Source organism: Lepidochelys kempii, chromosome 1 (assembly GCF_965140285.1).
Source record: "Lepidochelys kempii isolate rLepKem1 chromosome 1, rLepKem1.hap1, whole genome shotgun sequence".
NCBI lineage: Eukaryota > Metazoa > Chordata > Testudines > Cheloniidae > Lepidochelys > Lepidochelys kempii.
In genome coordinates, this window is record NC_136380.1 from 232,562,455 (window position 1) to 232,581,294 (window position 18,840).

The 18,840-nt window shown below is 44.6% G+C and overlaps 1 protein-coding gene across 5 annotated transcripts in view; it reads left to right on the top strand.

Moving 5' to 3' along the window:
* The first annotated feature begins 2,070 nt into the window (after positions 1 to 2,070).
* Positions 2,071 to 18,840, top strand: part of KRAS (KRAS proto-oncogene, GTPase) — a 42,895-nt gene continuing 26,125 nt past the window's right edge. For 3 of the 5 annotated variants that reach the window (XM_073317912.2, XM_073317877.2, XM_073317885.1), the window contains exons 1-3: positions 2,114 to 2,196; positions 6,997 to 7,118; positions 16,606 to 16,784. In XM_073317912.2, coding sequence (XP_073174013.1) covers positions 7,008 to 7,118; positions 16,606 to 16,784 — 290 coding nt within the window. In that variant the 5' untranslated portion in view covers positions 2,114 to 2,196; positions 6,997 to 7,007. Of the gene's footprint in view, positions 2,201 to 6,996; positions 7,119 to 16,605; positions 16,785 to 18,840 lie in introns of all 5 variants that reach the window. The other 2 variants (XM_073317895.1, XM_073317903.1) reach the window with 2 other exon arrangements.

Consider the following 18,840-nt stretch of genomic DNA (forward strand, 5'->3'; position numbering starts at 1 on the left):
GGATGAACATTACTGTGAAAGAAGCTTGAACATCTTACAGTACTTCTGTCATCTATGATTAGGGAGAGCAAAGCTCTAATCTGTTAACTTAAAAGTCTTGAATACTAGGTCTGTAGACACAATATTTGCCTTCTTGACCTGCCAGCTCAGAAAGGAGAAGACAGTGGGCCAAATTCATATCTGGTGCGTAGGTGCTAGAACTAGGACTGGTGTGGGTGCTGCTGCACCCTTGGCTTGCATTAGTAACAACAACCCAAATACATGGTTTCTGCCTTCAGCACTGCCACTGTAAAAATTGTTCCAGCACCACTGATCTGGTGTGATCAAATTGTCTAGGAATTAGTTTGGGTCCATTGTCTTTCCCCTAGAGATGCTGATACATATAGATCAGGGGTTCCCAAACTTGGTTCGCGGCTTGTTCAGGGTAAGGCCCTGGCAGGCCGCGAGACGCTTTGTTTACCTGAGCGTCCGCAGGTACGGCCACTCGCAGCTCCCAGTGGCTGCGATTCACTGTTCCCGGCCAATGGGAGCTGCGAGAAGCAGCGCGGGCTAGGCCACTGCTTCCTGCAGCTCCCATTGGCAAGGAACGGCAAACCGCAGCCACTGGGAGCTGCTAGCGGCCATACCTGTGGACGCTCAGGTAAACAAAGCGTCTCATGGCCCACCAGGGGCTTACCCTGAACAAGCCTTGAACCAAGTTTGGGAACCCCTGATGTAGATTTAAAAATTGACATCATTCACTATATAGTAAAGGTCTATACATTCACCTGGTACAATAGACCTCTATGGTTATAGGATATTAAGTTTTTGGCATTTTTGTTAGAGAAAAAAGACTTCACCCTGTAATTGTTAACTTGACTCAAAAATTTGATTCATGTTTATTTCTTTTTGCAATGAGTATCCTGTGCAACTAGAAGAGGTGTTTCATTTAGTTTTTAAATGAGTGAAAACAAAAAACTTTAACTGGCATCAATTATTTTAAGTTTTACAGTAATTCTTTGGAGGGGGTGTGTTTTTGTCTCCCCTTCTATTTTCTGCCAGTATTTCTACTTTTCTTCCCCCACAAAGCCTTTTTCAAATTTAACTAGAAAGCTTCCCAAATATATTTGACTAAACAACCAAATGTGTTTTTTTTTTTTAAAAAAAAGAATAAAACCCAAACAAGCCGTAGAACTGATTAAACCACTTTCCTCAAAAACATTACTTCTTGGAGATATCATTTGCTGTGTGGTACTGTGTGCTTTATTAATATGTAGATAGTATGCACTAGCTCGTACATTTGTGTACCGCTCGGCAGGAATGGGATCTGTGTATGGTGAACTATGCATATAGTGACAGGTTTCAGAGTAGCAGCCGTGTTAGTCTGTATTCGCAAAAAGAAAAGGAGGACTTGTGGCACCTTAGAGACTAACCAATTTATTCGAGCATAAGCTTTTGTGAGCTACAGCTCACTTCATCGGATGCAGCTCACGAAAGCTCATGCTCAAATAAATTGGTTAGTCTCTAAGGTGCCACTAGTACTTCTTTTCTTTATGCATAGAGTGGGCCCAATACGTTTATGTGTGAAAGACGCAGTGTGGATCTGTAATTCTGTAGGTCTGAGTGTCTTGGGCTCTGTGTATAGGTGTCTGGCTCTGTGTGGTTTCCTATTTCAAGTATCTTTGACAGAGGGGTTTGGAAATTTTGATGAACTTTTTTTTGCTTTTCGTTCTCTTTCCGTTCTGGCTGGCCACGCTTGAGTGGAGTAGCCAAAACTTTTGAAAATTTTAAATATTGACAGAAAGTGTTCATAGAAAGCCACCCCCCCGCAGTGGAGCCTTCCTGGCTTGGGGTGGGGCTGCTGTGGAGCTACAGGGCTGGGCGTGTGTGTGTGTATGTCCCTGTCCCTGTCTCTGTAGGGCTGGGGCTGTAGCTCTGTCTGTGCTGCTTGCTGCCTCAGGAGCTGAGGGCAGTTTCCCTGGGACACTGCGGGCCTGTCAGTCTGTGGGTGGGTCGCTCCCCCCTCCTCCTCCCCCTCCCGCTCCCTGCGGCGGAGCGCGGAGCGCATCGAGCGCATCCACTCGCTCGGCGCTCGGCTCGGCAGCCCCGGCAGCCCCAGCCCCGTCCCCCGCCATTTCAGCCCGGCACGGAGAGGCAGAGGGACGCGAGCGGCCGCGGCGGGGACGAGCAGCCGCCCCGCAGCCCGGACAGCGCCAGGCAGGTGCGGGGACCTGGCGGGGGGTGGGGTGGCGGGAACGGGCGGGCGGAGGCCGTGTGGAGCCGGGACCCCGGACCCTCCAGCGGGACCTGGGGCGGAGAGACTCGCCAGCGCCGCCGCCCTGCCCGGCCAGCGCCCCCGCCGCCGCCGCCTGGGGGGAAGCGGGGACTGGGGAGCCCAGACCTGAGGGGCCGGGCTGGAGCCTCCGCCCGCATCGAGGCGCCCCAGCCGCCTGCCCCCTCCCCCCCGTGTGCCCCTAGCGCCCGGCTCACCTGTGCCCCGGCCCCCGTCCGCCCCCTGTCCCCCCTGCGCCCCCACCTGCCCCCCATGCGCCGCCAGCTTACCTGTGCCCCCGACAGCCCCCATGTCCCCACCTGCCCCCCATGTGCCGCCAGCTTACCTGTGCCCCCGACAGCCCCCCATGTCCCCACCTGCCCCCCATGCGCCGCCAGCTTACCTGTGCCCCCGACAGCCCCCGCCCCCTTGTGCCCCCGACAGCCCCCCGTGTCCCTACCTGCCCCCCATGGGCCCCCAGCTTACCTGTGCCCCCGTCCCCTGTACCCTCACCTGCCCCCCATGCGCCGCCAGCTTACCTGTGTCCCCTCCTGCCCCCATGTGCTGCCAGCTTATCTGTGCCCCCGACAGCCCCCCATGTCCCCACCTGCCCCCCATGTGCCCCCAGCTTACCTGTGCCCCCGACAGCCCCCCGTGTCCCTACCTGCCCCCCATGGGCCCCTAGCTTACCTGTGTCCCTACCTGCCCCCCATGGGCCCCCAGCTTACCTGGCCCCCGACAGCCCCCGTGTGTCCCGACCTGCCCCCTATGTGCCGCCAGCTTAACTATGCCCCCAATAGCCCTTGTGCCCTCCTGCCCACCTGTATCCCCACCTGCCTCCCATGTGCTGCCAGTTTACCTGTGCCCCCGACACTACCTGTCCCCCCATATGTCCCCTGCACACCTGTATCCCCGCCTGCCCCCAGCATCCTGCTTACCTGTGCTCCTGACAGGTCCTGGCCACTGTGTGCTCCCTGCCCACTTGTATCCCCTGCTGCCCCCTGTGTGTCCTGCTTACCTGTATCTTCACCAACCTCCCGTGTGCCCCAATGCCCTGCTTACCTGTGCCCCTGACAGCCCCCTGCCCACCTGTATTCCCACCTTCCCCCAGTGCCCTGCTTACCTGTGCCCGTGACAGGCCCTGCCCCCCTGTGTGCTCCCTGTCCACTTCTATTCCCTGCTGCCCCCATGTGTTGTCCTGCCCATCTGCCTCCCGTGTGCCCCTAAAGCTCTGATTACCTGTGTCCCTGACAGCTGCTGCCCACCTGCCCCCCCTTGTGTGTCCTCTGCTCTCTGTATGCCCCTAGTGTCTGGCTTACCTGCCTCCCATGTGCTCCCTGCCCACCCTTGTGCCCCCAACACCCTGCTTACCTATGCCAATGACAGTCCCTGCCCCCTTCATCCCCTTCCCCCCCATTTGCCACCAGCTTACCTGTGCCCCTGACAGCCCCCCATGAACCTCCTGCACACTTGTACCTCCTGCACCCTGTGAACTCCCAACAGCCCCTGCCCCTGTATGCCACCAGCCCCCTGCACACCTATACCCCCTGTGCCTCCTGCCCCCTGGTTGTGCCTAGCTGCCTGTGTACCTGTGCCCCTAACAGCCCCTACCCCTGTGTACTTCCAGCCCTCATGCACACCTGTGCCCCCCATATACCCACTGTACACCTATACTCCCAACAGCTTCCATGTGCCCCCGGCCCACCTATATCCACCACAGCTAGGGTTGCCAACCCTCCAGGATTGCCCTGGAGTCTCCAGGAATTCTTTAATTAAAAGACTGTCATGTGATGAAACCTCCAGGAATACAGCCAACCAGAATTGGCAACCCTATCTACAATCCTTGCTTCCTCCACCTTTGTACACCCCGCTGTGACCCCAGCTGCCTCTGCCCGCTACACCCCCAACAGTCCCTGCTCCACATGTGCCCCCAAGAGCCATTATCCCATATCCCCCCACCTTCCCCTGCCCCCAAAGCACTATAACTTGCAAGAGTCTCTACTCTGTATGCCCCATGCCTCACCTGCCCCTACGCCTCCCTACCCTTCCCAAGAGCCGCTATCACTCTCTATATCCCAGCCTCCTCTGCATCCTCTAGACCACAATGCTCTCTATACCCCCTGAGTACTCCAGCCTCCTCTGCACCCTATACTGCATGGGAACCCGTACCTTCTGTATATCCCAACTTCTGATCCCTACACCTGATGGCCTCTGAGGGCCTCTACTCCATCTATACCCTTATCCTCGTCTGACTTTACATCCCCGTGTCCTCCTGAGAGCCCCCAGCCAGTGGCGACAAGTTATATGGGACTGTGGTGCCCGAGCTCCAGGAATATTCAGGGCCTGGGGGCCTGTCTCCACCAATGTTTGGGGCTGGGTCTCTTCCCCCAGCGCCGCGTGCCTCCCCCGGAGCATCTCCCGGCCCTGCCTGTCACCCTATGGCGATTTAAAAGGGCCAGGAGCCCCCCAGCTGCTGCCGCCACCACCAGCACGGCTAAGGTGACTTCCTGCCCGCCCTTGCTCCACGCCACTCCTGCAAGCAGCCGGCACGTCCCTGTGGCCCCATGGGGATGTGTGTCTGTGTGCTGCCCTCGCCCTGAGCGCTGACTCTGCATCTCCCATTGACCGGGAACTGTGGCCAATGGGAGCTGCAGGGGCGGTCCCTGTGGGCAGCGGCACATGGAGCCCCCCATACCATCCTGCCTAGGAGCCACTGCCAGAGGGTGTGCCGGTTGCTTTCGAGAGCTGCCTGAGGGTAAGTGTCGCACCCCTCACCCTCTCCTGCACCCCTGCCCCAGCCCAGAGCCTGCCCACAAACTCCCTCTGAGCCCGCACCTCAACCCCTTGCCCCAGCCCAGAGCCTGCACCCCAAACCTCCTCCCGCACCCAAACTCCCTCCCAGAGCCTGCACCCCACACCTCCTGCCACAGCCCAGAGCCAGCACCCCTCCCGCACCCAAACTCCCTCCCAGAGCCTTAGGTGGTGGTGTGGGGGGCAGAGGGATTTTGACCAGTTCTGGGCACCAGAAAAAATTATACAAACCTGCTGCTCCTGGCCCCAGCATCTCTGTATATTCCCTGAGAGCTCCTACACCCATCCATATGTTTAGCTTCCTGCTCCCCTACAGCCCTCTATACTCTAGACCGGGGTGGGCAAACTTGGCCACATCTGGGTATGGAAATTGTATGGCAGGCCATGAATGCTCACGGTTCCTGGCTAATGGGAGCTGCGGGGGCGGGGCAGGGGCAGTATGCGGAGCCCCTTGGCTGCTCCTACGTGTAGGAGCCAGAGGGGGGACATGCCGCTGCTTCTGGGAGCCGCAGGGAGCCCCGGCATGTGCGGAGCAGGGCAAGCCCCCAACCCTGCTCCCCGGCTGGAGCACAAGGGCTGGATTAAAACGTCTGAAGGGCCAGATGCAGTCCCCTTCCTTTCTCTGCCGCTCTCTCTGTCCCATGGTTATGTCTTTTGGCTCTCCTCTCTGCCCCACCTCCCTCTTCAGGCAGATAGTGATTTTGCTGCCTCTGAGAGGAGGAGGAGGTGGTGCTGCAGGAAGGACAGGTGGAAACGCCCTCCGCCTCTTGAGCGTGAGCCAGACACCAGCCCACATGACTGGATCCCACCAATATTATGCTGTCAAATTCCACCCCTCCCCCACAAAATAATCACCGTATGCACAAATAAATAGTGGGATTCCCAGCTCTAAGTATAAGGAATATAAAGAGCCGGAGGAGCAAAGATGTTACAGAAAATTTTGGCTGCCATGCTTTTCTGTCCTAGCCTGTCACTTTCCTCCTGACAGGCTTTGCATCTCACTCAAGAATTTACTTGCTACTATATCATTATTTGTATAACAGAATTGGCTATAATGGGCAAAGACTATTCTGGTAATTTATGACAACCATACAATAGTATATTATTGGATGTCCCTTATATAATAATAGTATACTACTCTTGCCCAGAAAAAAAAATCTGTGAAGGTGAATCTGACAGGTGAGCCCTGGTGTTCAGTTTTTTTGATAATAAAATGTTTTAAAGGGTTGTGTTCATATTTTAATATTAAAACTTTATATAGTTTGCTGCTCTCTTGGTAGTATTTAGCCACTTTGTAACTTCCCAGTGAATCAGTAGTGACCCTCCATTTTTAATAATCAACTTCATTCTGAGGCTTTGCCCTTTTGAGTGCTTCATGGGTTATTTTATATTATTATAGTCATAACTCCTGATATCCAACAACTTGCTATGTCACTGCTCAAAATGGAGAGGTCTTGGTGGTAGTGGCTTTGCTCTGCAGCATTTGTTTTTTTCTAATGTGTGTTTCTGATCTGACAATGTTTACACCAATTTATCTTTAAGATTTGAGGGAACAGCATCCTAAATCTCTTACATTTTGTGAAAAGAACTGATCAGAATATCAAATAAAATATTGCATATTATAACCTATAAAAACAGATTTTTTTTACTTTCCTGAGTTCTATGTAATGGTTTTCACAATTAAAGTTAGTTTCAGTTTGCGTTCAATAACTTGTGGCACAATACCTGCACCAAAACTTTTACAACTTTTGACACTCAGAAATAGCATCCCCTTTTCAAAAGATTTTTTTTGTGTGTGCGCTAGCAAGAGAATGGTTTTCCCTTTCTTTAAACACCTCAGTAAAGGAACTGGGGGATGACTTAACATGTAATTGAAACCTGACTCTCTCTCTCTCTCTCTCTCTCATGCTTAATCTTGACTTCTTTGTTACTAGGTCTGCTGAAAATGACGGAATATAAACTTGTCGTTGTTGGAGCTGGTGGTGTAGGCAAGAGTGCCTTGACAATACAGCTAATTCAGAATCATTTTGTGGATGAATATGATCCTACAATAGAGGTAAACAATTTAATTTTAATAACGTATACAAGTTCTTTTGACGAGAGAGGCAGATGTTGATTTTGTGGCTTGTATTGCTGTATTTTTCTATGAAATGTCTTTTCTATAACCTTTTGATTTGTATTTTGTTTAAATGATGCTATAATAGTGACCAATATTTATAGCTTGTTTTAAAGACATTTTAGATATCCGGCAGATATTCAAAGTGCTATTCTAAGCTCAATGGACTGTCATTCCATAGTGGTGTTACAAAATCAAAAGGTAATATCCTGAAAATATACTTTGATCACCTGAAGATTGGTTCTGGGTACTAGATCTAATTTAAAAAAACCCAGTAAACTAGGGGTGTGTGTGTGTGCGCGCACCCCTGCGTGTCTTAAATTGAGAGAGAGAGAGAGAGAAGTGCACAAAATTAGCATAGCATTTGAGACTTTTCTCATAATTCTTATAAAAGAAACTTACCTCTGAAGTTGCAAGTCTCATAACTTGAATTGATAATTAAACCGTCACATCAGAGGATTGTTTAGGTGCCCAGGACTTAAAATAACAGGGCAGTTCTACATTAAAAGTTATGGTGTGTAACCAGAACTAAATGGAGAAGTTTACGGTGCCTATTGCTACTATCCATCAATAATAGTGTTAGTACTTCTAGGAACACCAATCATTCAGAATGTTAACATGTAATGTTCCCCAGAAAAGTGTAAACTTCCTAGAAGATTTGACTAATGAAATTTTTGTATTATAGGAAGTTTGCAAACTAGTTGCACAGGATTACCTCAACATTATGTTGTAGTCCACAGTTGTGGAAATCATTGGTGTAATGTTTTGAAGGAAACAACTGCAGTTTTTACCTACATAAACATCTTTTCACTTATCACAATAGCATTCCTCTAAAGGTTACTTTGATAAATACTTGTCTGAATGGATGTCCTAGATACTGTTTTTGCCTGTTAGTTTGTAAGACCGTTAGGGCAGGGACCTGACAAATGGATTACATGGTCACAGCACCATAAAATAAAAATAAATCATGTAGCTGAGGTTGTAGGCAAGGAATCATTTAGAATGGCAAGTGGCACCCCAAGGAAAGCTCTTACATTGGATGTTACATGTCTGCTTTCCTGCAACTGGATCTGCAAGGGCAGAGCCCCATTCTAATGAACAGGGTTGCTTAAATGTGCTGTTTGCACAGATCCATTTGTGGGCTCACGGCCTAAGTCAAAGAGCTCTAGCCATAAAGATATTAAGTGTTTTTGTAAACACACAGTGAGGAAGAATATAGGTTATAAATTTGCCTTGCTTTAGTAGATGATACTTGCACAATGCCAATAGCATTATTTTCACTGTTATGGTATCGTTGTCTCATTGCCACTTTGTGTTAATGTTGTTGTTGCTGTAACATTCATTGATTGCTTCTCCTTGGAAGAATAAATATTACACTTGTAAAAGAGTGAAATGTTTGTTTCCATAATTACTCAGACATTTGAAATCATTAGTGTGGCTAAAGGGGGTATCTACAACACCTGTAACATTTATGTATTGTGAAAGAAGATAGTGGGGAAGGGGAAAATATTTATTGCCTGTCAGCAGATGCATTATGAATAAGTATCTCTGTAAAATTACTTTTCAATCGCATATGTAAGTATTTTTGTTCTTAGAATGTATGATCTGTGGAAGGCCTCAGACCCACATAAAATCCACTTCAGGCTGGTCTACTTTCACACTTGTACCTAAACAACTAAAACTCCTTTAGGGAACAGATTTAGTTAGATCAGTGTAAGTGTGTATGTAGACCATATAAACCTATAAATATGGGCTAATATATTGAAGCAGTTTGTTTAGTGCCATCTACTGGTCAAATATTTTATCTTCTATCCAGAATGTATTGTGGCTCATTCATTTTCTGATATTTTAATAAAATATTTATGTATTTTTCAAATGTTCTTTAGAAAAAGACCGGCCATCCAAGTGGGCTATCCCTGGAATACCCAACTAAAGCTTGAAAGTTGTTCAGGGTGGGATTTCCAAAATCTCCTATGTGATTTATGAACTCAAGAAGTCTGAACTGCTTTCAAAAAAATTTACCCTGTGTTTCTAAATCACTTAGGCATTCTTGAAAATTCCATCCTAATTAAATAACGTTTTAGAACGGCTCATATTAACTTGTGTATAGAGTCCTTTCATAAAGGTATAAATAGAGAATTTTTTATCAAGTGTCTGACACAGACAAGGATCAGTTAATAGTGATTTTTTTCCCTTAAATTACATACAGTACACAAATGTGGAAAATCTCAGCATTGTCGCTGACAACAGTGGAGGTGTTTGCCATTAGCACAAATCACATTGAGTTTAGGGCTTCTGAAAGACCAGTGATAACAAATTAAGTAATTAGTGTAATGGAAATAAAGGCTTTTGATGTAAATTACAGAATCTAGTTTTCAGGAAAAAATTACAACTGACTTCTGGAGTGGTTTTTGTGTTTTATTTTTTATTTATTTATTTTAAAGTTATGACTGCTACTCTGGGTTTCCGTTTCTTACTTGAGTGATGTATTTTTGTGCTGGGTCCTGGGGCATCACTGCTGTCTATTTCCCCTTCACTTGTGTGTTTACTCTAATCCACAGTGGCACTATTTGGCCTTCTCTAAATTCCAATCTGTCTCTCCCTCAGAGAGCGAGCATGTAACTCCGCTTTCGTTGCTGGTTGGAGTGTGCACAGTAAAAGGGCACTTTCTGGTTTTGCTATGGTGTTTTGGGGCAATGGTACAAGTCCGACGGACTAGGTGTGGAATTTTCTTTTAGAACACATAGAGGCAGTCATTTGAAGTTCTACATACAAGAGAATATCTTAACTTACATATGAATCTGTTGTGCCTTTTCTATGATGCATTTTAAATTCTTTTTTAAGAACTTCATAATTTTTTCAGAAATGGTAATACTTACAATACAATACTTATCTACTGGGTACATATAGACAGCTAGTCCACGTTACATCTAGGCACTCACAAAACTTAACGATCTGAGATTTTTTCATAAAATGGCAAATTATAAATATGAAAACTTATTTATATCAACTTATTAATTTTACTTTTATCTAGGGGCATTTCTTCTTCCCTTCCTCGAATATTTACAGATGGGGGAGAGAGATTTCAAACTTTAAATTATTCTCTAGAATTATCTCTGTTCTTATTCCCTCTACCACCTCAAATCCTGTTTCTGGTCATGGTAGATGAGGTTTCCTTTCATTTTTGGGAGCAAGGACTTTTGCATTTGGTTGTCTTGTCTGTTGCTGGAGGGCTTAGCTCCTCCAAGCACTTCTTGTTTCTATGGTAAAGATGCAGTGCTACACTATAGTGTAGTATCCCGCTGGGGAGGGAGAGAGTTAATTTCTCATAAGGTCCAAGTCTGTAGTAGACTGCTCAATGGGAGGAGTGGAGAGTGTGCCTTTTAGATGCGAGAGTGGTCTTCAGAGTTGTCCCTGAAGAGTTGATCTGGCCAGGAGCTTAGGGTACCCATTCACCAGACTGGACTCCTTTCCGCATGCCTCCTTCACATGGAGTACATATGCAGGTGTGCTGTACATTGGGGATAGAAGGCAGTCTGACGCTACTCACTTGCCACCGATCTCCAAGTGGCTAGGCATGGACTGAAAAGCTAAAAGTCCCCTTTGGGCTCCGAGTGAAGAAGTCGTTTGGCCCTACGTGTGTCTTCTGTTTTGGAGGATGATAAGGGTTTGATCCTAAGCCTATTGAAGTTGGTTGGTCGGGGAGAGAACTCCCATTGACTTTAATGGGCTGTGGATGGGGCCCTGAGAGTGGTGGCTTTCCTACACTTGTACATGAAATTGGAAACTGATCTAATTTGAATAAACACTTTTTTTCCCAAACTTTCTACAGAAATCTAGTCAATATTAAAAGAGTTCTTATAGAAAGAGTACTGTTGGTGTAAAAGTTTTATGATGCAGGTGTATGGAATTCAGAAATCTTAATGAACAGATGAAGTAGAAAACTGTAGCTGAACCATTTGTGAGTATAACTTGTGTTTCTAACTGTCCGTGCCTTCGTTAGAAACCCCCTATTTCAGGGACTATAATGTTTACATTAAAATAATAGGTTTGTTTTTTTTAACTGGAAAAAAAATGGCCGAGCTATTTTCCTTGACATTCATTACTTAAAGTAAGAGTGCTGGTGTAGCTATGTTGGTCACATGGAAAGTGCAAACAATGCTTTTCTCAGAAATCTAAATGTGTCATGGGTACAATGCTTCAGGAAGAATGCTAGCATTACCTTTCAGATCCTTTTATTTTCCAGTTAATATCATATCACTCTGTTCTTGTTAATACTAACCAAAATTGAAAGCGTAAGCTATTGTGCTCTATTGAGTTCTTCTTGTGAATGGGGGGGGGAGTAAGTAACAGAGAGCACCAGTTCTGGTTACAAGTGAAACAGACAGCTTGAAATGTAGCCAACTTTTAACAAATTATTTAATTTGAATATAAGAAACACCAGCTTTGCAAGGCAGTATCTTTTTCTTATTGGACCAACTTCTGTTGGTGGAAGGTACAAGTTTTTGAACTGCAGAGTTGTTCAGGTCTGGAAAGTTTCTTTCCCTTGACCTGAAAAAGAATTCTCTCTAGTTCAAAATCTTGTACCTTCCACCAGAAGTTGGTCCAAAGAAAGATGTTACCTTATCTACCTTCTCTTTGAAATAAGAGTGTTTTTTCTTTTTGTATAGCTCAGCTTTGCAGTTTTGCCTCCTTTGGAGAAGTAGGGAGATTTGAAGGCCCGACAGTGCACATTTGGTCATCACGAATGTTGTTTTCTCATGGAGAAATAATAGAATAGAGAAAGAACTAAGGATTTTTTTTTCTTTTGATATGATCAGTAAAGTGCCAAAGGTGGGGCTTGTGCTTTATCATTAGCTTGGTGATGAAACTAATGGCAGAACATGGCAACTCTGCCTTTCAATTTAATGGGAACTGAGCACTGGACTCTGGATGTCCTTTTAACATTCCACAACAGGAAAAAAGTGTTAAGGTTAACTTTACATTTCCTGGGGCTTGTAGGTTTGTTGCAACCTTATCAATATTTAAACAGTGTTTATGTATTTTTTTAAAGTAGATGTACTACTACTTACTTTGGCACTTAACTTTGCACTTAAGCAAAATATTTCCAAAGTGATGTGAGAGGTGAACTTTATCTTAAAGGGACACAGTCAACTTAAAGTCACATTTGTACCTAAATTATTTTATGTGGTATTGTTACAAATATCTTCTAGGATCAAGATAAGTAAGAGATGAGACTTTTTTTCCCCCAGTTCATTCACTTTGAGTATTTGGGATTTTGTGATTGTGTAGAATACTTACCTTACCTTATACAAACAGTCATTTCCCTCTCATTTGTGTTGGTTTTTCATACATCAATAGGGAAGAGAAAAAAACACTTTAAAGTGGGAAAACATATGTAAAACTGTAAAAGTTGGTAGGGGGCACCAGGAGCAGGTGTAATACCTAAAACTAGTTTAAATTATTAGAACTTAAATAATTTGTTAAAAGTTGGCTAGAATTCAAGCTGTCTGTTTCACTTGTAACCAGAACTGATGCTCTCTGTTACTTTTCCCCCCTCATTCACAAGAAGAACTCAATAGAGCACAATAGCTTAAGCTTTCAATTTTGGTTAGTATTAACAAGAACAGAGTGATATGATATTAACTGGAAAATAAAAGGATCTGAAAGGTAATGCTGGGATTTCTTCCTGAAGCATTGTACCCATGACACATTTAGATTTCTGAGAAAAGCATTGTTTTCACTTTCCATGGATATATCATGCCTCTGTTTTAGTATTCTGTAGTGATAGATATTGCTGTAAAATGCTCTATGCATATAATATTTACCGAAACATAGCAGTTTGTATACAAAAGTAATGTGCTCACTTATACTATCACTGAACCTTTAATAAACTCAGAGCTGGTAGGTAAGGTCCCCTGGAAAGGAAATCTTTCAGGGGACAGTTCAGGGGAGCTGGCAGTTTCTCAAGGAGACAATAGTAAAGGCACAGCAGCAAACTATCCCATTGCAATGGAAAGATAGGAAGAGTAGTAAGAAACCAATATGGCTCCATCAGGAGCTCTTTAATCTGAAAATCAAAAAGAAATCCTACAAAAAGTGGAAACATGGACAAATTGCTAAGAGAGTACAAAAGTATAGCACAAGTATGTAGGGACAAAATCAAAAAGGTTAAGAACGAAATGAATGACACCTAGCAAGTGACATAAAAGGTAATAGGAGGCTCTATATATACATTTAAGAGAAAGACAAAGTAAAGTGTAAGTCCTCTACTTAGTGGGGAAGGAGAGCTAATAACTGATGTCAAGAACGCTGAGGTGTTTAATGCCTATTTTGCTTCAGTCTTCACTAAAAAGGTTAATGGTGACCAGATACTCAAGACAATATTAACAACAAGGGGGAAGGAACACAGGCCAAAATAGGGAAAGAAGATGTTAAAGAATATTTACATAAATTAGATGTATTCAGGTTAGCAGGGTCTGATTAAATTCATGGTAGGGTATTTCAGGAACTAGTTGAAGTAATCTCAGAACCATTAGCAATTATCTTCAAGAATTCATAGAGGTGGGTGAGGGCCAGGAGAATTGGAGAAGGGCAAACATGGCACCTATCTTTTAAAGGGGGACCAAAGAGGACCTGAGGAATTCTAAACCAGCCAGTTTAACTTGAATAACTAGAAAGATACTTTTCAGAGTAACAGCCGTGTTAGTCTGTATTCGCAAAAAGAAAAGGAGTACTTGTGGCACCTTAGAGACTAACCAATTTATTTGAGCATAAGCTTTCATGAGCTACAGCTCACTCTAAGGTGACACAAGTACTCCTTTTCTTTTTAGAAAGATACTAAAACAAATTATTAAACACTCAATTTGTAAGCACTTACAGGATAATAGAGATATAAGGAATAGCCAGCATGGATTTGTCAGAACAAATTATGTCAAACCAATCTCATTTCACAGGGTTATTGGCCTAGACTGAGGATGAGGGGAAAACAGTAGACGTGATATATCTTGATTTTTTTTGTAAGGCTTTTGACAGTCTCACAATCCAGTTTCACATGCAAACTAGAGAAATGTGATCTAGATGAAATTACTCTAAGATGGGAGCCCAATTGGTTGAGACAGTATTCAGAGTAATCAGTGGTTCTCTGTTAAACTGAAAGGGAGTAAGGGAGTATCTATTTGGGTCAGCCCTGGGTCCAGTACTAGTCAATGACTTGAATAATGCAATGGGAAGTATGCTTATAAAATTTGCATATGATTCTAAACTGGTAGAGGTTGCAAGCACTTTGGAAGATAAGATTAAATTCAAAATCGGAGATTTGGTCTGAAATCAACGAAGTGAAATTCAAGATAAACAGGTGTAAAGTACTACACGTAGGAAGGAAAAATCAAATATGTAACTACAAAATGGGAATAACTAGCTAGGTAATGGCACCACTGATAAGAATCTAGGGATTATAGTGAATAACAAATTGAATATGAATTAATGTGATGCAGGTGTGAACAAGGCTAATATTCTGGGGTGTATTAACTGGAGTATCGTATGCAAGATGGAGGAGTATCATATGTCCCACTCTACTTGGCACTGGTGAGGTTTCAGCTGGAGTACTGTGTCCAGTTCTGGGCGCCACACTTTAGGAAAGATGTGTATAAATTGAGAGTTCAGAGGAGAGCTACAAAAATGATGAAATGTTTAGAAAACATGACTTATGTGGAAGGGTTTAAAAAAACCTGAGCATCTTTAGCCTTGAGAAGAGAAAACTGATGGAGGACCTGATGATAATCTTCAGGTATGTTAAGGTCTGTTATAAAAAGGATGGTGCTCAGGTGTTCTTCATGTCCACTGAAGATAAGACGACAAGTGATGGATATAATATGTAGCAGTGGATAGTATCTCTGCTATAAAGGTAGTTAAATTCTGGAATAGGTTTCCAAGGAAGGCTGTGGAACCCCTGTCACTGAAGGTTTTTAAGAACAAATTGGATAAACACCTGTAATGGATGGCCTAGGTTTACTTTTTCCTGACTTAGCACAGGGGTCTGGACTTGATGAACTCTCAAAGTACCTTCCAGACCTACTTTACTATGATTCTATGAAACTGTTTGAGACCTAGCATCAAAAACAAAGAATTGTTAGTGTATTCCAGCAGTTAGCTGTTACTTTCCAATGCCTGAATTCTGCTTGAGTCTTGTGTGCAGACATCAGGTACTGTAAATCCAGATTCTGGAAACTTTGAGTCAGCCATGCTGAAGTAGTCCTTTCTTACGTGTCATGGTAATTGTCAGAGTTCATATCTGAGTCACATTTTGTAACTTGTTTCTTTGTATTGTGAAAATGTAAAACTAGGCACTGACACTAAGGCTATGGCTACACTATAGTTTAAGTCAACAAGTTATGTCACTCAGGGGTGTGAATTAGCCACCCCCCAAGCGATATAACTTATGCCAATCTAAGTGCTGTTGTGGAGAGCACCACGTCAGTGGGAGAGCTTCTCCTGCCGACAGAGCTACTGCTACTTGCAGGGGCTGGAGTAATTAAGTCAACTTGAGAGCTCTCTCCTGTCGGCTTAGAGCAGTTACACTAGAGAGCTTACAGCTGCACTGATGCATCTGCGCTGCTGTAAGCTCTCGTGTAGCCATAGCTTACGTTTTTCAAAGTTTAGTATCAAAATGTCTTCAAAATTACTGGTTATTCTAATTTTCATGTTTCAGGCTGCTTAGTGGCAGAAAACAGACTTATTACCCCCAACACTAAGTGTTAGGCTCTTGCATCATTCTTAAATCTATTCTTCCTCCTCCATTGGTGTAAATTTAGGAATTGCAAATGTGTTTGCAAACTGTTTACATCTAGCTAGTTTGTGTGCTGCTGTCACAGTATTGGACATGGTTCATGGATGTTTCCTGAAAATATCCAGGGTGTGAAGATGAAATGCCTGATTTGATCACAAAGTGGCTAGACTTAAGGTAAATTAGATCCAGAAAAACCATGGGTTGCATATTTCTGCAACCCTGGTATTGATGAAAATGCAACCACTGAACTTCTGATCTGGGACTGTATCCAAATTGCAGTTATCTATAGGGCAAAAAAAAGAGGACTGCCACTTGCATCTGATGTTCTTTAGAAAACATTATACTTTATATGTTTAAGATTATGGAGGCAGAGTCTAGCAGCTGGAGCAGGGGAATGAAAATCTATATTCCTGGGTCTATTCTCCACTTTGCTGCTGGCTTGCTGTATAACCGTGATCATGTAACTTATCTTCTCTGTGCCTCAGTTTGCCCATCTGTAGAAAGGGGTGGGTAATACCTGACTCAGGGATATAGAGTCTTGCTTAATTTTGTAAAGCATTTTGAGATCATTTGTAAAGTGGAGTTATATAGGTCAAAGTCTGCCATGTTTAATTTAAAGACTTTTTTTTCTCTTCTCAGGATTCCTACAGGAAACAAGTAGTAATTGATGGAGAAACCTGTCTCTTGGATATTCTTGATACAGCAGGTCAAGAAGAGTACAGTGCAATGAGGGACCAATACATGAGAACAGGGGAGGGCTTCCTATGTGTATTTGCCATAAATAATACAAAATCATTTGAAGATATTCACCATTATAGGTAAGCTTTTTTTTTTTTTAAGTTAAACTATCATCCTGGTGACTCTCAAAAGAGAGAAATCAGCTTGCTCGTGCTCTTTTGTACCAAAAGATGGGTTTGTTTCCTACAGTTTAGTTAGTTGTGGAATAATAATATATTATTACTCCTGGGGAATTCTGCACCAAAAAAATTTAAAAATTCTGCATATTTTCATAGAATCATAGAATATCAGGGTTGGAAGGGACCCCAGAAGGTCATCTAGTCCAACCCCCTGCTCGAAGCAGGACCAATTCCCAGTTAAATCATCCCAGCCAGGGCTTTGTCAAGCCTGACCCTAAAAACCTCTAAGGAAGGAGATTCTACCACCTCCCTAGGTAACGCATTCCAGTGTTTCACCACCCTCTTAGTGAAAAAGTTTTTCCTAATATCCAATCTAAACCTCCCCCACTGCAACTTGAGACCATTATTCCTCGTTCTGTCATCTGCTACCATTGAGAACAGTTTAGAGCCATCCTCTTTGGAACCCCCTTTCAGGTAGTTGAAAGCAGCTATCAAATCCCCCCTCATTCTTCTCTTCTGCAGGCTAAACAATCCCAGCTCCCTCAGCCTCTCCTCATAACTCATGTGTTCCAGACCCCTAATCATTTTTGTTGCCCTTCGCTGGACTCTCTCCAATTTATCCACATCCTTCTTGAAGTGTGGGGCCCAAAACTGGACACAGTACTCCAGATGAGGCCTCACCAATGTCGAATAGAGGGGAACGATCACGTCCCTCGATCTGCTCGCTATGCCCCTACTTATACATCCCAAAATGCCATTGGCCTTCTTGGCAACAAGGACACACTGCTGACTCATATCCAGCTTCTCGTCCACTGTCACCCCTAGGTCCTTTTCCGCAGAACTGCTGCCTAGCCATTCGGTCCCTAGTCTGTAGCGGTGCATTGGATTCTTCCATCCTAAGTGCAGGACCCTGCACTTATCCTTATTGAACCTCATCAGATTTCTTTTGGCCCAATCCTCCAATTTGTCTAGGTCCTTCTGTATCCTATCCCTCCCCTCCAGCGTATCTACCACTCCTCCCAGTTTAGTATCATCCGCAAATTTGCTGAGAGTGCAATCCACACCATCCTCCAGATCATTTATGAAGATATTGAACAAAACCGGCCCCAGGACCGACCCTTGGGGCACTCCACTTGATACCGGCTGCCAACTAGACATGGAGCCATTGATCACTACCCGTTGAGCCCGACAATCTAGCCAGCTTTCTACCCACCTTATAGTGCATTATTGTCATTTTGACAAACAAAATGATGGATGAATCATTCCAGTTTCAGTAATTTTGGTAATTTACTTCAAAATACCTGTCAGCAAGTATGTCTGTAACAATACAGACAAAAAAAAGATTCTGGTACTTTTTTTTTTTTTTTTTTTTGACAAATAGATCCCTGACTAGGCATATTAAAACAGAACTTTGAGTAATTCATTTAAACTACAATACATAAATTACCCACACCCCTCAGAAGCAGTGCAAAGTCTTGAGGGAGTCAAGGATAATGGAGTAGCTGAGAGGGAGGGAAGGAGCCTGAAGTGAACGTGGAGGGTTGTTGGGTATGGGTGGGAGAAGTGTGAAACCATTTTTTTTTTTTTTTTTTTAAGGGGAAAGGGTAGGGATTTTTAGGGAGTTGGGGATCCTCTCCCATGCAGACCCTGGCTGATCCCAAGTCTTTCCCATTCGGTCAGGCACATCTGTCCCTGCACGCCCCCCTCCCCCCAATGTCTCTGCAGCCCCATCCGCATCCCCGTGTGGCCTTTCACCCCCACTCCCATTCAGCCCCTGGCTCAATGCTGTCAATCCACTAGCTCCTGAGCCTGTCCTCCAGTCTGTTCCTCTCCCCCCCTCCCCCCCCGCCATTCTGAATCCCAGTCTGTGATTCCACAGCAGCCCCATGTGTCCCACTCTGTCTGTCCTAACCTGGCTCTGTGGGCAGGATGCTGTGATGACCTTCTAGTCCTGGCGGAATTCTGCGCCACTAAATATCCCCCCCCCCCCCCCCCAGAAAATATTTTCTGCCTGAGA